The sequence below is a fragment of the Seriola lalandi genome, unplaced genomic scaffold (assembly GCF_002814215.2).
Source record: "Seriola lalandi dorsalis isolate HSWRI2012SDOR001 ecotype SW California unplaced genomic scaffold, Sedor1 jcf7180002054692, whole genome shotgun sequence".
NCBI lineage: Eukaryota > Metazoa > Chordata > Actinopteri > Carangiformes > Carangidae > Seriola > Seriola lalandi.
Genome location: NW_019525245.1, coordinates 3,302,428 through 3,329,615, shown reverse-complemented (window position 1 = coordinate 3,329,615; position 27,188 = coordinate 3,302,428). Strand labels below are relative to the sequence as shown.

The 27,188-nt window shown below is 43.6% G+C and overlaps 1 protein-coding gene across 3 annotated transcripts in view; it reads left to right on the top strand.

Annotated features, from left to right (window-relative positions):
- LOC111667765 (calmodulin-binding transcription activator 1-like) overlaps positions 1–27,188 on the top strand; it is a 51,204-nt gene that overhangs the window by 18,872 nt on the left and 5,144 nt on the right. Inside the window, exons 4-21 of one of the 3 annotated variants that reach the window (XM_023423550.2) lie at positions 4,847–4,914; positions 7,711–7,846; positions 10,159–10,230; positions 12,213–12,366; positions 13,706–15,579; positions 16,847–16,973; positions 17,489–17,623; positions 21,686–21,834; positions 22,477–22,661; positions 22,745–22,823; positions 22,918–23,185; positions 23,511–24,028; positions 25,130–25,278; positions 25,383–25,629; positions 25,841–25,909; positions 26,654–26,799; positions 26,900–26,968; positions 27,136–27,166. In XM_023423550.2, coding sequence (XP_023279318.1) covers positions 4,847–4,914; positions 7,711–7,846; positions 10,159–10,230; positions 12,213–12,366; positions 13,706–15,579; positions 16,847–16,973; positions 17,489–17,623; positions 21,686–21,834; positions 22,477–22,661; positions 22,745–22,823; positions 22,918–23,185; positions 23,511–24,028; positions 25,130–25,278; positions 25,383–25,629; positions 25,841–25,909; positions 26,654–26,799; positions 26,900–26,968; positions 27,136–27,166 — 4,476 coding nt within the window. Of the gene's footprint in view, positions 1–4,846; positions 4,915–7,710; positions 7,847–10,158; positions 10,231–12,212; positions 12,367–13,705; positions 15,580–16,846; positions 16,974–17,488; positions 17,624–21,685; positions 21,835–22,476; positions 22,662–22,744; positions 22,824–22,917; positions 23,186–23,510; positions 24,029–25,129; positions 25,279–25,382; positions 25,630–25,840; positions 25,910–26,653; positions 26,800–26,896; positions 26,969–27,135; positions 27,167–27,188 lie in introns of all 3 variants that reach the window. The other 2 variants (XM_087178585.1, XM_087178586.1) reach the window with 2 other exon arrangements.

The following is a 27,188-nucleotide window of genomic DNA, read 5'->3' as shown; positions in this document are numbered from 1 at the left end:
CACCCCACCCCAATTTAGAGATTTCAACTATACATCTGGATGTGTGTGTGTGTGTGTGTGTGTGTATGTGTGTGTGTGAGAGTGAGTGTGTGTGATTGTGTGTGTGGCATGCACTCTTTCCTAGTTAACTTTTGCGGCAGTTTTTGAGGACAGTTTTTGACAAGCTTTATCCAAGACGCCCTAGCGCAACGGGGGTCCTGGCATTGTGTTTGACACCACACACCTGTTGCCGTCTTTGATGTGTTCATCCCCCTGCTGAGACAGAGGGGGCCGTCTCCTCAAATGCAAATACAAGACAGGAAGAAGAGGACAGGTAAGGTGCGCAAGAGATGGGAAGTCTTAGAAAAATATGATTGATGTTCCCTCAGTGGATTGAAGCTGACTCTTCGTTGCTCTCAGGTCTCTGCTAAAAAAGTTAGTGCTACTTTCCATACTGCATGTGTGTGTGGGTGTGTGTGTAGCCACCTTCACCATTTGGACATCTATATCTTGGTGAACGAAAGAGGAGAGGGAAATGAGACAGAAAAAAGAGAGAAGTGGGTGAGCTGAAGGGAGAAGGGGGGGGGTAAAGAGGTCAAACCAAAAGGAGAGGGAATGAGGGAGTGAAAGAGTGAAGGAGAGGGGAGAGTGGCTATTTCATTATAAAGCTGTCACTCACATGGGCAGCAGCCACCACGTAGTCTCTTCTGAGACGAAGCCTCTTTGGGGTTGTGTATGTGTATGCATTCGTTCATGTCTGTGCATCCTAGCATATGGTCATTTTGATGGGGGAGATTTGTGTGTGTGTGTGTGTGTGAGTGTGTGTGTAAGAAAATGTTGTGAGAGTTACGGTGTGACAGAGACGAATGTGACGCGCATGTCTCCCTCCCAACCAGGTGACAGGGGTGGGTCCCGGCTGAAGGTCAGACCTTGTCCTCCAGTGATAAACCAGCACTAAATATGTGTGCGTGTGTACATGCACCGGTGTGTTTGTCTATACACTGTGTGACCGAGAAAACGAGAAGAGAGAGAGAGAAAGGCAGGACAAGTTTTATTTTTATTTATTTATTTTTCCACACAAGCGACTTTGTGTATTAATAGCCGGCCCATTTGTATGCGTGTGTGTTCAAGTCTTTTATGTCCATGGATGTGCATGTGTCTGTTGCCTAGTGTGTGATGAGGTGTTTATATGATAAACACAAGGCAAGCTTGAGAGGAATTCTGATCAGGGGCTTTGCAACAGTTGTTATGGAAACAGCATTAAGCAGTTGTATTAGCCAGTGGAGGTAATATAAAGGCTGTTGAAAGTAACACACAGTGGGGAGCGAGGCAGTTTGGGAATATAATACAAACTACACATTATTGCTCTGGTTTACAATAGACTTGATGAAATTTTATTGTGTGGCTAGAACAGAACAAAATTATCCTTGTCGTAACTCAGTGTCTGGCTCTCTTACTGTTTAGAGCTACACATTTTAATTAGCCAGGTTAGAGGAACATAGTGCAAACAAGACATTATTGGTCTGGTTTACAATAGACTTCACATCATTTACATCAGCTTAAAGCATAACACAAATGAGTCTGTATTCAGATCTCCCTCTGCAGCATTATCTTAAGTTTGGAGTCTTCAGAAAAGCAGCCACTGCTCAATGACATTGGTGATTTTAGAGGTCACTCAGGACTGTTTCAATATTACACACAGAGATGCTGGGAGATCGGTTCTGTCACACTTCTGTCAACAACTGTGGATAATGACAAGCCCACAGGCACCTCTCATTTCTAATGGATTATTGATTATTGCAGTTAAAATGAAATTGTATGACAATATAGGTTTAGCATAAAATTGTCATTGTTATACTTAATTTCCATGATGAGCCTTGTTTAAAAATAGACCATGATCAATAAAATGTGGGTTGAATGGATGGCAGAGATGGTGCTCCAGATCAAAATTAAAACCAGAGAGAAGCCTGTAGTCTGCAAAAAAAAAAAAAGAAATAATAAAAAAAAACAGGAGGCAATTTTGGATAGAGTGTCTATCAATGTCAGGCACTGACAGGGTTGTTCTGGGAAGGAGAGAAGCGGTGGAGGTGCTCTGGAACAAATTACAGCATCAGCAGACCTCCCCTGGTAATGCTAATGCAGTTATTTCCCCCATATATGTATACAAGACTTACCCCGCTCAAGGAGAAGGGTAAAAACCGATTCTGTAGTTGAGAAGGACACTTCAGTTCGCTACCTCCTTGTACCGCCAAAATAAACTGTTCAATGCCAAATGATTTCTGTGGTGAGAACTAGCAGCAGCCTTCATTCGAGGCACTTCGAATGGATGTGACAGTTCCAGTTTACAGACAACTCTGTTTTCTCCAGATCTCTGTCGGGGTGATGCTCATCATTAGACTTCAAATGTGCGTGTACACACGCGCACACACACACACACACACACACACACACACACACACACAGACCCTATAACGGAATCTCCCTGGGGAAAGCTCCTGGATAAGTCTGTTGCAGTGTAGGCGACCCCCCCACCCCCTTCCCCTACCTCCTCTGGAAATCTCCCTGAGGCCTGTGAGTGTGTGCGTGTGAATGTGCTTGTGTGTGTGCATACGTGTGTGTCTGTCTGCTTTTCTGTACATGCCACCAGTTTCTCGGAGGGAGATGGTCTCAGTGATGCGTGAGTGGGAGGCTGATTTCCCCAACTGCATCGCTCGCTCCAATCTAACTTCCCACTCATGCTCTCTGCTTTGTTAGATATTTCTTAAGTAACTCTCTCTCTCTCTTTCTCTCGCACACAGACAGACAGGAATAGGTTGTGTTGGGAAAAATGTGTATGTGCATGTGTGTGTGTTTGTGTGTGTGCATTCAGCGTGGCCTGTCGTAATGTATTATTACGTAGACTCACACAGACATGCAGAACGTCTGGGTTTCTAGAGTAGATCTCTGGAGAAAGATGCTTGTCCCTGTCCCTGTGTCTGGCACAGCTAACACACACACACACACATACACACACTCACAGTATTCCTAAAGGGTCACTGTGTCGCCAGGCATGCTCAAAGCGCTCCATCACTGGTTTCCACTGGGACAATAACTGTGACTTCCTGAGGATCGACCTTCAGCATCTCACTTCTGTCACTCTTCACATGGGCTTGTGTGTGTGTCTGTGTGTAGTGGTTGAGGAATTGAGCAGCAATGTGTGTGTGTGTGTGTGTGTGTGTGTGTGTGTGTGTGTGTGTGTGTGTGTATGTGTGTGTGTGTGTGCGTGCGTGTGTGTGTGGGTGTGTTTTAGATTGTGTGTCAGGCTGCCGTTTCAGCTGACTCTTCTGTTTCTGGCTTTTTAATGGCTCTTATGGGGCAGGCCTTTAATTGCAAGTCTCTCTCCCTCCTTCTTAATCCTCCCATCCTTCTGTCTCTCCCAGCCCCTCGTCTCCTCTCTTCTTCTCCTCTCTCCTCCCGCCTCCCACTGGCTGACACTCACTAGGGGAGCCCGAGTGCCTGGCCGGGGCTGTGGAGGCCGTATAGGATATTGACTTGCTGCGGAGTGGTTTGGGAGGTGGAGAGGTGGCTGCCTGTCACAGCTAATGAATAGATGCATAAATGAATGAGGCACTCCTCTGTGTACGTGTGTGTGTGTGTGTGTGTGTGTGTGTGTGTTGTGCCTAGCTATGGCAAAAAATGTGCCTGTGTGTGTCTAACCTAAACTCGGCTCTGAGCAGTTTTATGAGCCAGACAGACATTAACAGTGGCCAGCTTGATAGTGATAATTATTAAGGGTGTGATGACAGTCCATCCCACACACACACAGACAGACAGACAGACAGACAGACACACAGACACACACACACACACACACACACACACACACACACACACACACACACAGAAAGAGACAGAGAGGAAGAGAGGGAGACAAGGTCTGGAGAGGAGACTGTTGATCTGAGGGGGTAGATGAAGGAGTGCTTGAGTGTTGATGTCTTCTTCACTATTGCTTTGTGCCACATTTCAAACACTGATTGCCTTAAGAGGACAATTTACATTTCATAGTCTTTCACAACAAGTGGGTGAGATGGGAGTCAGAGATAGGAGGAGAGAGAAAGATGTTTCAAGGAGGAAGCCAGGGGTGAGAGAGTTCACCGAGCAAAGGGAAAAAGTGGTGTTGCATGAGCGACTAAAAAATGGGAGGCATAAACAACAGTTTCTTTTGGCTGCATCTCTGTGTGTCTCTGTCGCTGTGCGTATGGACGTTTTGTTTTTGCTTACTCTCGGTAGAATGCACCTGTATGATTTGAACTTTCTTTTTCCGTATTGGACTCGTGTGAGTGTAGAAGAAGAATAGAAATAGAGAGGAGTGGAGAAGAGAGGAGAGCTGAGCTGAGGAGATGAAAAGAGAGCCGGAGGAATTAAGAATCAAGTTAGGAGCAAGCTTTATCTGACGGGAAACTGTGAAACTGCAAAGTACAAGAAAACTTTTCCTATCAGTGCACTCTCTCGGCTAGTGTATGGGTCTGCACTCCCGGTCTGTGAGTGTGTGTTTATATGTGTGTGTTTATGTGGCATGTGTGTATTTAGGAGATAGCTTTTCCTCCCTGGTGGAGGGAGACATCAGTGTGTCGGTGAGTGTGATTGGTTGTTGGCCCTGAGGGTCTGTCCTCTATATCTGTCTCCTGACTGGTTGCTCTGTGACCAATCAGGCGCCCAGACTGCACCGTGGCAATCAGATAGTGACTTACTCTCTGTGGGCATCGGCAGGTCATCTGGAAATACCTGTTATGTTTTATCTCCCTGTGACACACACACACACACACACACACACACTCTCATGCACACACACCAATGTAACCTTTTCCTCTTGTCTTTGTCTCTCTAGGAGATTGCTGCATATCTCATCACTTTTGAGAAACATGATGAGTGGCTGACGACATCGCCAAAAACCAGGTGAGGAGAGCACAGACAATTGTTTCCACACACATACATACACATACATACACATACATACACATACATACACATACAAACACAGAATCACTCAATCAGCCAATGAATCACATTGGTTTAATCCCAAAGACGGACTGCCTGTGTTTGATTAAAACATTAGTGATATACGTCGACTGTCTCCGGAGGGACCTGCTGACGGCCTGCGCTACATGTAGAGAACGCTCTAGAACACGGCTGGACTGTAAAGCACCTAGTCAGCTGAAAATGGAGTATTAATGAATGTAAATGTATTAGGATAAGTGATGTATAATTCAGACATAGGAGGGTGAAGGGGGGTTTAAAAGGAGGGGGAGAATGTGTATGTATATGATGGGGTGAGAACAGGGATTCACATGCCAGAACTGAATATTCATCGATCTGAAAGAACGATAGGTAGCTTTGTTCCAGAATGGGGAGAGGTTATTGCCAGGAAGAAAGGAAGGAAGGACGGAGAGGAAGAAAAAAATGAAAGACAGTAGAAAAAAGGGCAATTTGAATTATTGATAAATCACCTTATTGACATTTACTTTAGTTAATACAAATGTAGGTATGATAAAAAAAAAGAAAGAAAAAGAAGAAAGAGGAAGAAAAGAAGTGAGAAAGACAAGAAAAGAAGAAAGAAAAAGTAAAGTAAAGCAAGTCAAGCAGTCACCTCATGCCCCCATTTCTGATTACTGACACTGCTGAAAGCCCGAGGTGATGCCTCCGTGCTCCCATTGTGCGAGCTGAAGGACTCTTCTCAGGAGCAGCCTGAGGCCAGCAGCACAGTTTATGTTGTGGATGGATTTCTCATTGATTGGTTGTGCTGCCGAATAGCCTCAGCCTCCCGGCAGCAACAGCAGCAGCAGTCATATTGGTGTTATTGAGCAGCAGTTAGATATAATCCCATTTACACATGACACGAGGCACGATTAGAACAGATTACACCTAATCCCATCAGATGGAAAGGAGCTCAGCGAACGGAGCCAGTGACATTTATGTGCATGCATTGATGTGCGTGTATGTGTGTGTTTGCATCCATATGTGGGCATGCATTTGCACACTTGTGGGGGGGCAATATTAAGGTAACATTCAATGACCTTCATTTCTCCCCTTACTGAAATACCTCATCAGTTCAAAGTAATGACTGTTACCTCCTCTCTCCCTCTTCTAACACTTTTCTCATCTACTCCTCCTTCTCTCCTCCCTTTACCGGACTCACTCACTCGCCCACTCTGTCTCTTTACCTTGCCGTCTTTTTTTCCCCCCACTCTCCTCCCCTTGCCTTCTCTGTTTTCGCTCTGCTACACTGTGGAACGGTGGAAAAGCTTTTTATATCCCACACATCACAGCCCAGTTACAATCAATAGCATTTATGTCTGCTTGAATCGGAGGGTTTGCGAACATGGGCACCGTTCACATGCACGTACCTCCACACACACACACACATGAACTTGCACGTATTTCCCACCCACACATACACACAGGCACACATCTGATCTCATCCATCTTCTCCATAACATAATTAGAATCAGCAGCTCTGAGATGACTCACACTGCTCGAGACAGAGAATAAACTCGGCTTTGATCGGAGGGAGGGGGTCTCCACTCCGCTAAGAAACTGGCAGGCTCACCCCAAAACAGAACAGATTTAAGGTGTCAAAGAAAATCAGCTCAAAGTAAATTCAATTTCACTACACACACTGTTCTGAGTAAATTGCAATCATCTCAGTCCATATAGATGTGTCTACATCAAATTTTAACAGAGGAGAAGAGAGGAGAAGAGAGGAGAGGAGAGGCAAACAGACAATAAAAGAGCAAAAACAGAGGTTAGGATAGAAGTAGAAGGAACAGATGAAATGAGAAGATGAGAATAAGTTGAAAAGAGTGGAGAATGGAGGGACTGAAAAAGCAGTAAAGAGAAAATGAAGAGATAGTAAGATAAGAGGGATAAAGACTGGAGGTTGATGGAGACGAGGAGGTTAGGGTGAGGAGAGAGGAGGTGTGTAAATGTGTGGTGTGGTTGTGTGCTTGTGTGCACATGACTCTGTGTGTGAGAGAGAAAGGGCACTTGTGAGTATGTGTTAGTTTATTGATTGTTAACGGGCCTGTTCTCTCTCTGTTGTCATGAGATAAGGCAGAGAAGCATTTTTCCTCCACCTACACACACACACACACACATACACACGCACACACACACCTGTCCTTAATGTTTTAGAAGTGTAATGATTGATTGCCGAGCAGCAGGTTTGACATTGAACCCAAAGAACACACGGCTGTAGGTCCTGCCATCTCAGATATTACTATAGCATCTGTGTCTTTCTACATGTATGGCTCCTAGTGTGTGTCTGTGTGTTTGTGTGTGTGCATGCATGTTCATCCCGCCAGGTGTATATAGAATGGGAGCTTAGAGGCCAATGTTCCTGCTGTGCTGATAAATCACCCTACTAAAATATTAACACATAGTAGTGTGAGTCCATGTATGAGGGGGGGGGGGTGCATGGGACCACCTAACTTGACTATTGGAGAGTAACACTGACATCACATGTAAACCATGAACATGTTCTTGCTTGTTTCAGTTGATATTTATGAATAGGCAATGTAGGAGAATTTTGATACTTTTGCAGTGTGAAATTACAGCCTGAAAATCATTTCTGGTCAGTTTCCATGGAGCTCAACTGCTGTCAGTTTCGACAAAATTACCACAACGTTTATTCTGTATAATCAACATGATGGAACGCTGTGTGTTCGTTTATCTCTTTACCCTGTCCTCCACCAGGCCTCAAAATGGCTCTATGATCCTCTACAACCGTAAGAAGGTGAAGTACAGGAAAGATGGCTACTGCTGGAAGAAAAGGAAAGACGGGAAGACCACCCGAGAAGATCATATGAAGCTCAAAGTGCAGGGAGTAGAGGTGAGAGGCTGCAGGGGAAAAACAAGTCCATGATTGTTTGGCGCTGAGTATGGTTTCACTGCCAATCTTGTCCTTAACTTACTCTCCTTCACTCCGAGGAGACACATACATGTCACACAAATGTACGCACAAACACACATGCTGAGAAGCTACAGGCCAATATGTTACCGGAGAGCGAGTGATGTCCCTCTTTTTCTCCCTCCCCGCTCCTCTTTCTGTCTCCCTCTCTCTCTCGCTCTCCACCTCCCTCTCTCTCTTTCTGAAAGATAAGAGTGTGTTTGGCCTGAGGCCAGGAATGATGTCAATGCCTCCTTCAGCAGAACAGAGAGGGGTATCGATCCAGTCTCAAGGCAGCGTCTGTGTGTGAGTGAGTGTGTGTGTGTGTGTGTGTGTGTGTGTGTGTGTGTGTGTGTGTGTGTGTGTGTGTGTGTGAGTCACATCAGCCAGCTCAAAAATTGATTATTCAGCAGGAATATACCAAGAGGTGAGAGGAGTGAGCATGCATGTGTCAGAAACAGAAAGAATGAGGTAGAAGGGAGAGGGAAGGAGAGACAGTTAGGAGACACATGGATGTTTACAGGGGGCTCAGTAGTTTTGTGTTGAAGGTGAGCAGGAGACAGGCAAGACACAAGACAAAGACACAGAGGTAAGGGGAATAATTGAGATCAAATATTCCCATCTGCACCTCCATTAGTTATGATCCCACACTCACATTGACATTCATCGCACATACATATTTTTGCCTTCCTACATGAACACTCACATACACACACAAACATATACAAAGACAAGTGTTTCTCTCCCTGGTAGTTGCTCAGTAATTGTTTGTGTCACCTCTTCCCAGGACCCCCCCAAGCAAGCAAGCAGCGTGTAGAGCAGGGGACGGGAATGAGGGAATGAGCAGAGCAGCGAGATGAGCAGAGGGAGAGAAGGAGGATGGGGAGAGGCAGGAAGCTGGAGAGAAAAACATAACCCTGGATGGAGAGCCTCCTCATATCGAATGGAAATATATGGAAATGCACTCTGCCTTTGGCAAAACACACTTTAGATAGAGGGCGGGCTACTTCTCAGAAGAGGCAAAATGGCGAGAAAATATAAGTGTGCACAAGTGTGTTTGAGAAAGAAAACAGGACAAGTTTTAAGTGTTGATTATATACAACCTGATTGCTGAGTATTTGTGTTTGTGTGTGCATTGTGTTCTTTAAAAAACAACCAATTTATATGTGTGCATGTGTATATTGGTATGTGAATGTGTGTGTGATTCTTGTATTTAGTGCATGTAAAAAAAGTGGCTGTGATGACCTTGATAGAAGATTTCTCTGTCATCATTTCATCCTTCCAACACACTCTTCCTTAGGACTGGGTATCGAACCTCAATACTTTTGGAGTATTGATCAAGATGTTTCCGCAGCACAGAATATCAAACGCTTTCAAGAAACTGGAACCTGACTCTGAACCTCTTCTTTACTTATTCTTTAATCAGATATTTACTGATTCACATGCTAATTTAATTAATGTTAGACTATTGCATTCAGTCAAAGCTCTTGCTTTGGGAAGGTTGTTCATTTGTTAAAACAAAATAGGTTATTTAGCATAACATTTTTAATATTCTTCAGACTCTGATGCAAATAAAATGGTTTTGGTATTAGTTTAGAAACTCGAGCACTATACTGGCACCAGTATTGGGACATTTCATATACTGACGACACTTCATACCAAACTAATTATTGCAGACACTCTGAAGTGGTGCTGTGTTGTATATCAACCTCTGCAAGCATATATTTGGCCGATTTTCACACCCACACACATGTATACATTATTTTGTAATGTCTCTCCATCTTGTCCACCATGACACTCCACTTTCACCCGATGCTTTCCTCACTTTCTCCTCCTCTTCTTTGTCCTCGTCACTGCTACTGATACCTCTTGCAGTGTCTGTAAGCTGACAACATTGTGACGTTTTGTGAATTCCAAGTGGGTTATGTCTAGTCTTGCTGAGGCAGTAAATTTCACAATCTCTTGTGCTGTAATTGTCAACATCAGATTTATGGTATTTTAGAAAAAGACATTTGGGAAAAAAACACATACAGCATGTTTGCAATTTAGTTTTAGCACCACAATCAATACAACCTAAGTGGGTATAACCTGAGTTCTCCTCTTCTGTTCTCTCCTTCACTGTTCTCTCCTCCTCTTCTCCTTTTTCACTTTTTGTCTTGCTTCCTCCTCGCTTTATCCCTGCAATCTCTCCTCTCCTCTCCTCTCCTCTCCACTCCTCTCCTCTCCTCTCCTCTCCTCTCCTCTCCTCTCTCTAGTGTCTGTATGGCTGCTACGTCCACTCCTCCATCATCCCCACCTTCCATCGTAGATGCTATTGGCTGCTGCAGGTAAGCCCACCCCCTACCCCACCTGACCTTTTCTCACACATTTATACACATACAAAACAAGATTTCCGCAGGATTTATAGTGTGGTGATAATTTGTTAGTCGCTGTCATTTATAGCAGGATAGTTTTTCAGGCCTTCTCCCTGATATTATGGCCATTCTGTAACATTTATTGTTGCTATGTTAAGGCTTTATTCACCATTCTACACAAAACTGGACAACCAGAAAATATATAGTCTATTATTACACTTTTTACACAAACCTTCATCTGTTAAACTGCCCATTATATTTTCAAAACAACACTAAGCTAAACCATAAACCAGCAATAAACATCCTCCTCTTCTGAATTAATGAGGCAGACTATACTGAAAATACTATCACAAAGCTGGGCTCATAATAAAACTTGATGTTGTTTGGCTGAGCGGAGTGTCCTACACTCAAATGACTCAACAACCAGAATATACCTAGAATACGCTCTTGTCCAATGCTAACATACAGTGCAGAGCAGTGAAAGCATTTCTTTTCCAGAAGTTGACTGTAACTTCCCGAGCACAGTGTGTTATCTAACCCTGACTCCCAATACTTAGAGTGAGCATCAAGGACTGAGGCCCTGCTCTCTATGTGGTCCTCTCCAAGAAAACACCCTGGAGCTACAAAGAGCACACAACATGCTCACCCAAACACACACACACACACACACATATACACAGGTGTCCCCCTGTGTATAAAGGCATGTTGTTTTTCATAGAGATGTTGGACTCACTCTACCGCTCATGTGAAAGACAACAGAGAGCAGCAGTTGCACGCTTTCACACACACACACACACACACACACACACACGTCTCTCCCTCTATTGACCATGCAAGCTATGGTCACTAGGACCTCATCATCTTCAGGCGACAGGTTACATGATGAATCTTAAACATGTCCGCATACATTTACACTGCCTCTCTCTTCATCTCTCTCTGTTCATTTCAAAGAAAATATTGAATACCCAGCAACGTGCATTTAAAATATGGAAATGCATATATATTTATGTATTCTTCACCAGAATTTCCTGCATAAATTGTCACAAGAAATTTACAGGGACATTCCAGCCACCGGCTGTAAATTGAATATGCCCTTACTCAATTTTTTTTTTCAGCATCCCGAACTAGTTAGATCCCTGCAGTCTGAAATTATGAAGGGAAATTTTTAGTTGCTTTATCTGTAATGTGCCATTTTCTGCTCTTTGCACAGATATCAGAACACATCAGTGATTATGATCATAAATCAGTCTGTGAGTGCTGTTGCATTGCACAGTGTGGTGCTGTAGCAGCCCACTGTGCCATCCTCTTTTGGAGAGAAAAGTGTTCCACCTCAGCAGGTCCTCCCCCTCACCTGAGTCTGTCTACTGAATCTTTCATCAAGAGGAGCTTCTCCCTCCCTCTCTCTCTCTCTCTCTCTCCCTCGCACAATCACACATACGTGCACACATACTCACTCACTCACACACGAATGTGAATGCACTTGTTGAATCATTCATGGGGTAGAAAGAAATTCCATAGGTTTGCTTTTGCCCTACTGTATAGTGAGAACTACTCTGAACTGTTGTCCCCCCCTTTGTTTATCTCATTCTTTCTATCTCTATATATATTACACACACTCACCTACACACAAACACACATGTAGACACTTCCTCAGCCTCTGCAGGGTAAGAAAGAGTGATGAGTGGGCTTGAGCTGTTAAATCTTTTATGGGCAGGTGAGAGAATCTTATCTGACACGCTATGTCCGACCTCCTCCCTGACCTCCACTTGCTCTCCCGCTTTCCTTCTGCATTTCCCCTCCATCCACTCCCTCTGTAAATAGACTCTATCATTGTAATCTTTCCCTCCCTGTATGTTGTAAGAACATGACAATGAATTAATGAATAAAGGGCCATGTTAAACTAACGCCAGGTGCATGCATGTCTGTGTGGTTGTGTTTGTGTCCCTGTGCTGTAGAACCCAGACATTGTGCTGGTGCACTACCTGAATGTACCGGCAGTGGATGATAGCGGGAAGCCATGTGGTCCTGTCCTCTGCTCCATCAACACAGACAGGAAGGAGTGGGCCAAGTGGAGCAAGGAGGAGCTCATTGGACAACTCAAACCCATGTGTGAGTTAGCTTTACTTTCATTTCAGCACTCACCTCCCTCCTACTCTCAAGCTCTCTTGTTTCAGCCCTCACACTTGTCCTAAACCCAGGGATATGAGTCACCTTGGGTCAATAACAATACCACTTGTCATGGTACAGTAGTGATGAAAAAGATAAAGGCATACTCTACCCAAGCTTCAAAATTAATCTGTAGGAAGTGTAATAAATCTAAAACACAGATAATTTGATAATATTTTTCAGGCTTTATAAACAACTTGGCAGCAGAATGAAGAACAGTCTGGAGCTGTGCCATCATTTATTAGATGAGACAACAGGTGCTTACAACAATTCAGGGGAGATGATATGAAAATTTCTCTCTTGCATGAAATAAAAATATCTAATCTTATCTTATTATTGCTGAAGGTAAAGATAAATCAACAGGCCAAAAAACAGCAGCTGGAATTGCCAAAAGGTGTATTCAGACATTAACAATAGCCTTATTCTTATTTAAATTTTGATTAAACATTATTTGGAGCATCATGTCCTTCCTGTCAACATGAAATGATGACAGCACTTTACAAAGTAGTGATAAACTTCAAGATAAGCCTCCTTTTTGAAGAGACATTGAGTACATATATACCATTCAGCCAGGCTTCATACAGATTTGGCAATTTTTTGTTTTTGATGATTCGAACAGTCAGCGGCATGCTGCCACCTAGAGGTGGATACATTTTACATCCAAGAGAGGGAGGGATAGAGAGAAGGAAGATGGAGGTGCCCAAAATATCCAGCATGTATTATTCATAAATGAGCATCAGGGAGTAGATAACTCCAGTACACACACTAACACACATACACACGCACACTTACCTAATCTCACCTGTCTTGATCTGGTTTGGAAGGGCAAATAAGGACAGCTCCCCAAAAGTGAGGGGATTGTTGACTTAAGTACTACTTCAATTCTCACTCTGCTGACTAAATCATATTCCCTCTTGCTCTTTCTACCTGCCCTAATTTGCTCACACAAAATAGCTTTCTGTTTTTTCCTTTCCTTGTTCTTCTCTCTTGATCACTGACATGATTCCTCTAAATTTTCGAAACTGGCACTACCTTCAAATGTTAAAATTTCATGTGTTGTAGAAGCAGCAAATTGTCCTTTTTACATATATTTATTTAAAATGATTGAACACTCATGCATCTGTAACAGTATCACAGTATTCATGAACTCAGAACACTGGAGGGCGCTATTACACACTATACATTGCTTAAAAGATTAACCTGAGCAACTGAAAGGACAGAAAATGACAACAGTAGCTATTGTCTTAATGATTTTCCTTTGCTTTGACGTCCCTTCATTCAGGTGCTGGAAGCAGCTTGCATCAAAAATGTTCCAGTGTCAAGCAGCGCATCATCTCATCCAAGCAGGAGTCAGGGGCAGCAGCAGGAGGTGGAGCTGCAGCGGGTACCGGTGTAGCGGCAGGCCAGAGAGCTGAGGAAGCAGATGGCACAGAGGTCCAGAACAGTGATGTGTCAGAGGGCCAGACAGAACCCAGTCCTGGAGGGGGCAGGAGCAGAGCGGGTGGAGGAGAGAGGAGGAATGGCAGGTTAACCAAACCCTCTTTACTCCCACAGAGCAGCATGGAGGTGTCCTCCTCCACTTCCACCAACCAGGTGGAAGTCCCTGACACCACCCAGAGCTCCCCATTGTCAATCACCAGTGACATGGCTGACAGCCCCGCTCTCGCCATTGGGGCTGGCTTGTCGCAGAGCACAGCTGTATTCATGTCTGAGGTCACCACGCTGACTGGAGATTCGGTTTACTCTGCTGGCCACACCCACCTGTTGGCATCCACCCACGAGAGTACCACCGCTGGAATCCTGTTGGCTGTTGCCCCTGAAAACCAGAGGTTTGCGTCGTTTCCTGGTGGGGTGGGCTTAGGGGAGGGAGGAGAGTTGGTTCTGTCCAGCTCTTTAGACTCCAGTGGAGGTGTCAGCCTTCCTGAAACCACCATGACCTTTGACCCTGATTGCTTCCTCAACAATCCCAAGCAGGGCCAGACGTATGGAGGAGGTGGAGGGAAGACTGAGGGGTGTAATGGTGATGATGGAGGGCTCCACTGTTCTTCTAATGGCTTTGTCTACAACCCAGCCCTCGTCAACAACATCAAGACGGAAACGACTCCCCTGGAGCAGCCGCTGGCCACTCAGAGCAGCTATGTGGGAGAGGGGACAGGCCTTAGCCCCAGCACCACCCTGGAGCAAATGGACTTCAGTGCTGTCATGTCATCAGCCTGTGTCCCAAGTCTGAGTCAGACTGCACACCACCCTTCCCCGAGCCTCTTCCTCCAGGCCTCCCCCCAGACAAACCAGCCCTCCCAACTGCAGACCAATGGTACTGAGGCAAGCCAGGAATCAGGTGAGGCCCAAGCTTACATAGGTCTGCCTACGGTGCCAACAGACTCTCCGGTCACCAATGGAGATCCACATACACACCTCCACCAAGCCAGCCCAGACCAGCAGGCCCTGTGTGGAAGGAATGGACAAGGAGCAGCAGTGGGATCTTTTCCCCTGACAACACAGGATACTACCGTTGACCAGTCAGGCAGCAGGGGACATCGAGAGGTGGGGGGCTTGGACAAGGCTTCTGAGAATGGAGGAGAGTTACTACTCAAGCCAGGAGATCCTCATGAGGGCTACGTGAGTGTGGACACCGAGCACTACCTGCAACCCACAGATGACAATGGAGGAGGAGAGGAGGGTGGAGGAGGTGGTGGTGGAGGAGGTGGAGGGGGAGGAGAAAATGAGATTCTCTGTAATGGTGTAAGCTTGCCAGGGGCCAGCAGTTCAGTGGTGGCCAGTCCTCAGTCGATAGCTGCTGGTGCAAGCATCGAGGGGGCTCTCTACAGCTCTCCTCTTCCTCAGCAAGGTGGGGGCGTGTCAGCTACAACAGCTGGGGCAGGAGCCATCAGTCTGGAAGGTTTTGAGGCTTCATTTGGAAGCCAGTTCTCTGATCTCATCAATGATTTCATCTCAGTTGAGGGGTCTGGGGGTGGTGTGGGAGCAGCTGTCACTGGGGTTCTGATGCCCCAGGAGGGGGCAGCAGGAGAGGAGCAGGGCACAGGAGCAGGCCACCTGCAGGGCTCAGAGGTGGAGCAGGGAGCTCTGGGACTGCTCCAGGAGACTGGGAGGCTGTTTGGTGTGACAGACTACTCCCCAGAGTGGTCTTATCCAGAGGTTAGTAAACCCAACATGATTATCATTCATTATTTATTCATGGTACCCTACAGTAAAATCAGTCCCTCCACCATATGATTGACGGTTGCTTGTACTGATGTTAAACACTGAAATCATGTTCAGCACAATTTGTGCTAAGACCGCCAGCCTGGCTGTGTGGTCATTAAGGAGTCAGAATATCTCAGACTCAGCTGATTGGATTTTGATGAAATTTCAATATTACACTGCTTCCCCTGGGTGACTTCGTTAATGTACCCATGTACCACTTATAATATCTCAGACACCAGTTCTGTCATTGAATTATGATGAAACTTGTGGAAACATAGCATCTTAGCACCATTAGTTACGGAAAAAAACAATAACTTGCAACAGTTAGTACAATTAGTGGAAAAAATTGTCGAAAATAATTTTAACAACTAACCGTATCTCCAACGTGTGCACATATTCAGCTAATATTTTTCTTCAGCTTTCTTCCAGGATCATCAGTGTTACATCATCCTGATTATTCCATAGTTTTGCGTTTCTTGAAAAAACAACACAGCTCAAAGAGTGATTGTATAATTTTTAGAATGAGCTAAAAATGAGCACTATAAATGCCAAAAAGAAACGTCTACCAAATGCTGATAAATGGCTTTGAAAATTGAATCTTTTTCATTGTTGTGTGATCTAACTTCATGATTCCAGCATTTGTGGGGGACAATTTGTTGTTATTATTATGTATTATTTTTAGCTACACTAAAGAGAGCACGTGGCAGTGTTGTTCAGATGGCTCATACAACTTTGTTCCACTTGGATGTAAGGAGCTGCACAGCCTCTAGGGGCTGCTGCCAGGCCTTTTAGTCTCACAAATTTGTCATTAACAAAATAGTAATTACTTTGTAAATGAGGCAGGTTATACTATCTCTCAGTTTAGATTTATATTTATTTATAATAGAAAAAACAAAAGGTTCAAGTTTTAGGCCACTGTGTCTCTGGGGTATGTTTTAGTGATAGATGGAATCAGGATATTTAATAGAAACACGTTTCATGTAAACACATATTCGCTTACACATGCGCACATATCTTTACAGATTTGGGGTATTTTGGAGCAGATAATCTTAGACAACAGGATATGGTAGTTTTCACACAGTCATGTCATTCTCACACAGACTCTTGTATCTCTTTGCAGACTACTGTATGTTTACACTTACACGCAGTTGCAGTTTTCTGCGGACAAAGAAGCTACACTGTTTGATATAATACTGAAGCCTGTATTTGTGTGCGGCAGGGTGGAGTGAAGGTGCTGATCACAGGGCCGTGGTTGGAGTCGAGCAGTGAATACAGCTGTCTCTTTGACCACATCAGTGTCCCTGCTGCCCTCATCCAGCCTGGGGTGCTGCGCTGCTACTGCCCAGGTATCACACCGGTGTATGCACTCACTCTAACACAACTCACTCTCCTTATTACTGTCTAATTAATGGAAAAACACTATTCTTTGTTTTTAAATCTAAACCTTAACCTCATTAACCCCTATAAGAAACATTTTCTAGCAAAAAAGTTTTTCCCCAGCACACAGAGATAGAGTCTAATGATGTCAGCTGCACACCCTTATTGGGAGATGCAGTCATTTTTATACAAAAAGAAAGGAACAACACACTAAGAGCATTGTGAGGAGGGAAATCACACAATGTACACAGTGCTTAGACATGGTTCTTTGGCTGGTATAGTAGGTCATATCCTGCTACATTAAGTGTGATCAGGAGAAAACTGTTAGGCAAATAGTCTCTTGCAGGCACACATGGGCAAAAGTAACACTAGACAGTCACAGTCTATAATAGTTACCATACTGTCCTAAAATTATTCTTTGAGAGGAGATCTATCTCCACATATAGTCAGCCATACTTATGCCTTACCTCATGTCTGTTTCCAGCCCATGACACAGGACTGGTGATGCTACAGGTAGCTATGGGTGGTGAAGTCATCTCTTCCTCCGTGGTGTTTGAATACAAGGCGCGTGACCTTCCTGCCCTGCCATCTTCTCAGCATGACTGGCTGTCCCTGGATGGTGAGAGCATTTGTTTGTGTATTTTTAGGGAGGGATGCACAGTTACACTCTTACAGTCTGGTGTTATTTATTCAATAAAGAGCATAAACCATAAACAGAAGGAGACTTGAGCATAACGGCTTCATTGTGTGCCTAGAGTGTTGCATGTATCAGTAACAAACGCAGCATAGAGTGAGCAAATGCGTGTGTTTTTTAACATGCACTTGCCTGTTATATTTGGACTCAGGAAAGTTAAACCTCCAACCCTATACCCTTCTCTCATTCTTAGTTTTTAGTATGACTTTTACACCTAGCTAGCTTTGCCATTTCTGATAAGCTAAAACTATGAGAAAACCTGTTGATGTGTGTACATGTATGTGTGTGTTTGTGTGTGTGTGTGTGTGTGTGTGTGTGTGTATGTGTGTGGGGCTGTCTTTGTGCTGCTCTTTTCTGTTGGATGCTCTGTCATGCTGTGAGGTGTTTTGTCTACAGCCACTGATGTACTGACCAGTGTGGTGACATTGCTGCTGCTGTTTGGCTGAACTGAGTTCTTCTGTGCCTGCAAGCATCTTTTTTTTCTGTTATGGCTCTCTGTCTGTGTGCAGATTGATTCAAGAAGGAATCTAAGATACTGAGCTGTTTTGACACCTGTTTCTTTGGAAGGTGTTAATGTTTAGCCAAGATTCATCACAGCTTTAGGATTAGTCTGTGAGATTTTTTTTTTTAGGGCACAGTCATTTATTAAGTCCATAGTGATGGTTTGCATGTTGGGGGGCTCAGGATTATTTTGTTTGAGCTGCAGATGTTGATATTGTGATTGTTCATTAATATTGAATCAAATTAAAACTTGCTTCAATTAAACAATTAAATGTCCTTTGAGTCAGCTTTGGGGATTGGTTGCAAATGTCTGCACAGCACTAGGGGGGTTAGTTTCTCTGTGCAAATATAACTCCTGATGCAGCTGCAGCTCGGAAACACACGGGTCTCCTCAGCGAGGCATGTCCTGGGTTACTCTGTTCGCCCCCGTCTCTGTGTTGCGCAATGCGGCAATGCGGCTCTACAGTCACAGCAGGCTGGCTGTTTACTGGAGTGAAGGGCAAGGACATCATAACACAGTCGCCGGTCCATTTGAGAGTCAGAACGTGGGCCACCACCGGCAGTGTGCTGTGTAGCCTCATAGACGCTATATATGGACTCAGCCTTTGACTTTGAGCGGTGATAGCGAGAGTTGGATGGGCGCTCTGCCTATTTTTGCTCAGGTCCTTTGTTTGGTCTCAAATACACAATCGAAGGCTCAGTGCCTGCAGAAAATAGATAGAGATGCATATTTTAAGTAAATACGCGTCAGCACACGGCTTTGCCACATGCCATTGCTCCAGTTTAGTTTGTGTGCAGTCTATTGTTGTGCCGATGACGACCGAGCCCCCTGCAGCTCTGAGTCTGGCGGGCGGATTTGAAGCGCTGCTCTCCCAGACACAACGTGGAGACCTCTCTCTCTCTTTCTCTCTCTCTCTCTCTCCCTCTCCCTCTCTCTCTCTCTCTCTTTCTCTCTCTGCACTTAGTTGTGTTTTGCTCGTTCGGAGTAGCAATGTGTGAGTCGCACACTTCAAACTAACGGGGTTGAGCAGAAGCGGGAACAAAGAGAGCAGCAGATAGAGACTCGCTGTTTGGGTTCGTAGCTTGTTTGATTTTTAAACTGATGATAACTTCAAAACGCGCTCTTTTATTCTGCGTCCAGGTCTGTGTTGTTTGTAGCTGAGTTAAGTTTTCTTTGTCATCCTGCTGTAGACTTACATAAACGTGCCTGTTGTCTAAATTATGTGTTTAAGCGTTACGCTCCTTTTTTGCATTCAAGGATTCAGTCAAAAATATTTGTAGCACATGTGGCGCTCGACCGCTGTAGATTTCAGACAAAGGGACGTAGAAAAGCCACAAGTCCACACGCTGTTTGCACGTTACATGTTTGGACTAAAAGGCACGCCATAGCCTGCTTGATTTTTGTTGCAGACCTGATGATCAGCCGACAGTGTGTTCAGCGTCTTTGGTTGACCTGTGCAGTTTCAGCACCAGCACGAGTGGAAAGCGCCACTGAAGTCCATAACAACAAATGCAGGGAGGCTAATGTGGCTCCTTTATAGGCCCAGATAATAACAGGCCTGTAGGCATAGACATGTGGGCATGTTGTTGATCACCCACAGCTTGAATGCAGAGATACTTTGCTTAGTAGAGGTTTACAGTTTTTTTTTTTTTAGATGTTCATGATTTCTAGCCTACTGAAAGTTTATCTAAATAGACCCCATGCCAAAAGTATATTTATCTGATTAATTATTTTCAATTAATTTGACAGAAAAAAAAAAATCTGCATCTGCAAATTTGTTTGCATAAATGGGTGTGTGAACTTGAATTTATATATACTGGGTCTGGGATTTTAACTCTTGTATTAAACCTACACTGTAGGTGTACCAAATGTAAACTGGTTTTACAAATTATATTGAACAAGTTTCATCAAAGTTATGGTAGACATTTAATAGAAAATAGAAATAGAAAGGTTTGCAGTGCAGTCATATGTTATCAGAATTTGTAGATGTCACTTCAAACTGTAAGGGCCTGTGCAGAGGTTAATTTATTGGAGAGTAATCCATGGAAACAAAGTGTTGTTGGGGGAAAAACCTACAATAGAACAGAGGAACTGTCACAAAAGAGTCCAAAGCTGGTCAGTAAATGCACAAGTATCCAGTACAGCTGATAGTAATCATAAAGCAAACTTTGAAAAGCAGCTGATTTTGCACCCAGGAGCAGGACAATAAATGATCAGTAATCCAAGGAGGCACAGCCTTTATAGAAGCTGTAGTGTGTCACCAGAAAAAAATAAATAACCAAAACAATAAATAAAATAGGCGAATTTCTTAAATTTGCATTTAGATTATGTGGTTAGAAACCTTTATTAAAAAATAATTGCATTCAATTGATATTGACATTTAATGAATTCTAAAAATGACTGAAGGAGTTTCCTGTGTTGCCTCTCTCAATGTGTTCCACATCCTTCATAACATGAGCCGAGCAGCATCTACACTGAAGTGACATGTAAGTCAGATAGTCATGAATTTTGAAATGGAAAGTGACCCGACAATGCAGTTTAAAAAAATTTGAAAACCAGTTTGAAGGACATTTTACAGTTATATTTCAAATTCAGTAATTAACTTTTCAATTAGGGAGGCTAATTAAAAGACTACTTCATCCCTTTGTAATTGTCGAATTTCAATTAGTATTTGTCAACTTTGTATTGTGTCCATTAATGAAGTTATTAAAATTAATCACAGTCAATCCTCATTTTATTTATTGTTCTCTAAGCAATATGTGCTTGTTATGTGACAAGAAATTGAATCTAACTTTTGCTTTTCAGTGATGTATGTGTGTGCTTAGGCATCTGTCTGGATGTCTGTTTGTATTTGTAATGAGTGAAGACAGCTGTTTCTTATGTGTATGGCAGCTAAAATAGTGGAGTGTTTTGCTTTGTATTCAGATGAGCTGTATTACTGGAAAACTCCACTCCCCTTCTGATTGGCGGAGTGGAAAGGGAGGAGCCTTAGCCTTTGTGTCACTGTCATGGCTCCACCCTTTCAGCTCAGTTTGTCCGCTGCAGACAACAGAAAGAAAAATAGGAGTGAAATGAGAGGAGGGAAAAATAGAGAGACTGAGTGAGAGAGCAGCAGGTGGGGTGACATAATGTGCACTGCAGCAAAACTGCAGCAGCACTGAAACAAAGGGTCACATTCACATACAACCATGCCACAGACATGCAAAACTTACATTTGTTGTAAGCTGTATACTCTTTCACACACACTCACACACACACACACTGACAAACACATAAAATGTCCTTGGTTCACCAGTTGCCCTTGTTGGTAAGGGGATTTATTGGATTCCAGCCCTGATTTATTCTCCAGTATTGAGCCCCTCGGTGAAGAGCTTCTCTCTCTAAGCTTCTAAGTAGGATTTACTAAAACATAATATTGATTTGCTTAAATACAACTAACAACTAGGCGATGCTTACAGCTCTGTGTCCCACCTTCATTTCTGTAGATACCCAGTTCAGGATGTCTATCTTGGAGCGTCTGGAGCAGATGGAACAGAGGATGGCTGAGATAACCAATCAGAACCCCAGCTCAGAAACCATGGCAACCAAGGGCGGAGGAGTCGAGGGAGGAGGAGCCAATGAGCAGCAGTCTCAAGTAAGGCAGGAAGAAGTGATTTAGTTAGGATGAAATTTTCCTTTTCAGCTATGCAATCTGAAACAGTATCGAGTGAGAAATAAAGGCAAACAGCATGAAACAAAATAGAATTGGTTTTAATTATGAAAAGCAAGTCTATAAAACTGTATTTAAGCTATTGAGATAAAATTTGAAGACTTTATAATAGTCTAATAATTTGAACACCCACAGAGACTCACCTACAGTAGTTAAAGTTTTGTAAAGAAATAACCATAAAGACCTTACAGCAGTTTATTGTGTAACAACAAAACCTGTAGATCATAATGCAATCAAGTACAAAAGCACCACCAAGGACCAGTTTATCCTATGCTATAGGAGTTAAGACAGGAAGCACTGAAGCTCCTTTCCTCTGCATTTAGAGAATTCGACCAGCTCTTATCATGGCTGACACTTAGATTCTTCCGAGTCATTTCACTCAGTTAGGAACCTTCCTAAGCGAAAAAAAAAAAAAAATTCAACCACCGCCTGTATCTTGGTAAAATTAAGTTTCGTAACACCTTGAAATAATGTTGAAAAAGCAAGAGGATGCAGTAAAAGTTTTGAGAGGTCTCCAAAGATTTATATTTTGAACTCACTATGCCTTCTTCCTCTCCAACCTTCCAGATTCCTCCTGATCAGGGTTCATTCGAGGGTCGCGTGGTAGTAGTATGTGAGAAGATGATGTCTCAGCCATGCTGGGCTTCTTCTAATCAGCTCGTACACAGTAAGAACTCCAGAGGAATGACCTTACTGCATCTGGCTGCAGCTCAGGGCTACGCAGGGCTCATTCAGACACTCATTCGCTGGCGGTGAGTAACACACAAACATGACACACAATTGTGAATGCACAGACTGTGTCATTTAATGTCACTTTTGTTGTCTTCATCTGCAGCACAAAGCATGCTGACAGTATTGACCTCGAGCTGGAGGTTGATCCTCTCAATGTAGACCACTTCTCCTGCACTCCACTGGTGAGTGATTGATATTTTTTGAATGATGTTTTAAGTGTATGTGTCTTTTTTTCCATGCCTGTGTGTGACTTGTGTTTTCTTTTGGTCACTTGAGATGTGGGCTTGTGCTTTGGGCCATACTGAGGCAGCACTGGTGCTTTACCAGTGGGACCCAAGAGCTCTGGCTATTCCTGATTCGTTGGGACGCTTGCCGCTCAACATTGCTCGATCCAGGGGCCACACTAGATTGGCTGAGCTGTTAGAGCACCTGCAACAGACTCCTCAAGCTCAGGGTCAGCCTGCTGACACTTGGATGGAAAGGTGGAGAGGAGAGTCACAGACCAGCGGAATAAGCAACAACCCCACTCCAAACCCTAACTCAGGTGGGAAAACGTAATACAAATGTCTGATAGGATAAAATGATGAAGTGATGATATATTAGATGCAAAAGGTCCAATGTCAACTTTACTGTGCCATTATAATTTTCTGTATGTATGTATATCTAGCCATTATTCAATGCCCTGGAAAGGGAGATTGTGATCTTATTTCATAAGGGGATTTCAGGCATACAGCTGCAAGGAAGTGATTCTGGTTTATTTTGTTTTGAGTCAGCTGAGCCTCTAATAAGTTGCCATGTCCAGTTTAGTAGGAATGCATGTTGCCATTATTAGACATGCTCTTATTTTTCCATCATCTTTGTTTCCCCAGAGCTGAGGAGAGCCAGGACAGAGAGCCAGCCAGACAACCAGAACCAGAGCTGGAGCCAAACAGGACACAGAGCCCCACAGGGAACCCAGGGAGAACAAGGAGGCCCACCCCCAGCCAAGAGACTCAAACCCAGCCCAGACACCCAGCAACAGCTAGCTAACTCAACCCCCAGCACCAACACCCTCAACTCCTCCCTTAACACCTCCCTAAGTCCCAACCTCCCCAACACCCCACAAACTCAACCCTCCAACCTCAGCTGTCAGAACGCACCTCCTGCCAGCTCCAGCCCTAACCAGCCTCAGCTCCCCAGCACCCCATTCTCCCTCCTGCAGGCCAGGATAGGGGGGTCTGGAGGGGGCACCAGGTGGAGTCTGAGACAGACTCTGGGGCAATGTAGCCTGGCCAGGAGGATTCTTGGAAAAGAGCGACTGGCCATTCACCTGCGCCAAAGAGTGCTGTCTGACAGGGGAGAGGAGACAGAGCTGCTGACCTATCAGGATAACACTGAGGACTTGCAGGTAGGGGGAGCAGATTGTTAGGGGCAGTTTGGATCTCATTCCTTAACCAAGACTGAACTCTTTGTACTGTATGTGATGGTCAATGTGTACATCTCGCTTGCATGTGTGCTATGTTTGTGATAAAATACATGAAACAATACATTAAAAAAATCTATGAAAACAACTCTCCCCAAACTTTGACCCTCAATGTGAATAAGAGAAAATTTCGATGGAAAGCTCACTAGCTAAAAAAAAAAAAGAAACCTCAGGAAGGGCGCAAGACTGGTAAGATTAAATGTTGACAGCAAACTGGAGAATAAACAGGATAAACAGATAAACATCAAACTTTGTCTACATTGAATTTGTCATCATAAGAAGGACACCTGGTGTAGGTGTATCAGTGCTATCTTCACCACATAGCTTCACTCAGTCCCACACAAGCAGACATACACTAATATGAATTAGCAAGTGTATTTATAAGAAAGGGAAAAAAGGACACACTAAGTTCTTACTGGTAGGAACCTAGTACTAACTGGTTAAACATTTGATTATAGGAAGAGATTCACTCTTAATAAGTGAACAGCACTGAGCTCGGGGCAAATGATGAGACAGATTAAAAGGTTTTTAGTTTGGATAGAAATCTGTTTCAAAGGAGATTGCAGTAATAAAAGCCCAGATACCTGAAGTTTTTTCACTAGGTCAGATAATGAGCTACCACTGGAAGACGTGGCTCTATACTATAAATCTGATAAGGAGGGCAGTTCAAGTCCATCTAACTGTCAGAAGTAAGAGGCTACATGAATAGAAGATAGAAGATTACATCTCTCAAGATCCCTATTACAGGATCAAACTTTGTTGTTTTCGTCAAGACTCTTGCCAAACAGTCACATGTTTTGTATGAGCTAAGCACACTTAATGTGAGCATACAGAATAAATCGCATTCACACAATCTCAGGCAGGAAATTAAGAGAAAAGTTCATTTTTCACTTTCCCACTTATAAGTATAATTGTGAATAACTACATTAAGTACATTAAATTGTGTGTCAGCATTGGTATTAAATCATTGTAAGGGAAGCAGGTGTTAGGAATGTATAGATAACACCTGCTCTGCGTGTGTTACAGATGGACATTACGATGCTAGCTGATCACATCATGGAAGCTTCAACTGGTAGGCTTAAACAGGAGGCTATGGAGACTCAAACAGACTCTGGGAAGGTGGGGATCAGCAGTGATGTCAGGTTACTGTCTGGTTACCTCGGTGAGGTGGAGAGGTGAGTAAAAGTAAAATTCAACACATTTTCTTCATCTAACTCCATAAATAGCTTAAATGATTTTTTATCATAAAACGGTGGCTTTGCTCTCTGTTCCTCTCCAGGTTTCTGAACTCCAAGCCCCAGACTCCTTGCCCCAAACCAAACTCTCTCTCAGGGCCTGAGGATCAGCAGAGTCCTCAGGCTAAGCAAGCCCCGTCCTCCCCCTTTGACTGGAGCTCCTTCCTCTGTGCAGCTATGAAAGAGGAGAGGTTGAAAACTGACTCCTCCTGTCTAGCCATGACTGAAACAGAGCAGGGAGAGCTGTATGAGACCATCAGGCATGCCCTGCACTCCCTCAGAAAACACAAGGTACACGTCCTCCACTCCTTTAGGGAAACGCTAAATTTGCCCCAGAGGTTGTAAAATAATCTGATGTATTTTGTCACTGTGTTCAAATGATCTTCCTCTTTAAATTTCTTTCTTTCATAAATTGCAGCATATTAAAAAAAAGTTTAATGATGACCATGAACCATTTAATATGTAAGATATTTATACAAACTCCTAATGTCATTCCCCTCAGGGTCCCATTCAGGAACAACGCAAAGAGATTGCAGCAGTGATTCAGCGCTGCTATAAGAGATACAAGCAGGTAGGGTTTATGAGTTGAGAATTATTCCTAATTATGGATACACCAACCCACCACTGCAGTGCTGAATCATATTTGCAGACGTAATTGTATTATCAGATGTAATCTGTTCATAAATGTATCATACAAATTGTCAATTTAATTTAGCTGAAAGCATTTTGAGAATTAGCAGTAAGGCCTAATTTAATCTTGTCATTTACTATCACTGCCTCAGTGAAGTTTTTCAAAACCATTGATTGAACTGAATCTCTACCAAACTGTTTCATAACAGATAGTTTAGCATTAGCCAGTCTCGTAGAGACATTTATGAGTGTGAAAACAAAGTCAGCACAAAACACATTTAAACTTTCCTCAGTCTGCAAGTCATGATTTGAGAACACAAAGCGACACATTTGTAACCATTAAACTTATTTGAGCACTTGGTGTTCAGTCGTTTCAAAATATGCTTTCACAATCTTCACAAGCCTTTTTGGCCAATTCTGAGCACTTGAGAAGTTGAGTTGACTTCTTGCTAGCAGTTTATGACCATTGTGACTTGAAAGGACACACCTTTCAGGTTTGGGATAGGGTTATGTACTGTAGATTCCCTGGAGCAAACCTAAAATATTTATACATTTTAATGATTTTGTTTTTATCTTTGTCATTCATTTGTAAATAAAACTGTGCTCAGAATTATTATTCAACATGACAAAGCTACGTGTCCTGTGCCGCCACAAGGCTTAATACCATTGCTGTGTTCTATCTCAGTATGCACTTTATAAGAGGATGACCTTGGCAGCCATCCTGATACAGAGTCGTTTCCGGAGTTTCCATGAGCAGAGGAAGTTCCAACAGAGTCGTAGAGCAGCGGTCCTCATCCAGCAATACTACCGCTCCTACAGACACTCCCTCAGGTACTTCACATGCATAAACGCACTCGCAGACACACACTCACATACACGGGTTAATTAGGTTGTAAAAAAATTCTTACACCCACGTCTTCGCCTACAGCAGCCTCCTAACTAAAAAACAGAACCAGGCTGCTCGCAAGATCCTGAGGTTCCTGCTCCGATGCCGCCACAGGTGAGGCATGAAACTCTCCACACACTCTCAAAAACCACTGTGCACACATCTACTGACTCATACACATGCTCATACACATTACACACACACACTTACTAGCCCACTGCCACACGTGCGCTCACTACATTGGTGCTAATAGTTGGTGTTGTTTTACTGTTCCTGTGAAGCCCCTTGATGGACCATAGGCCTCTGAAACGGGTGAGTCTTCTTTCCCTCTCTT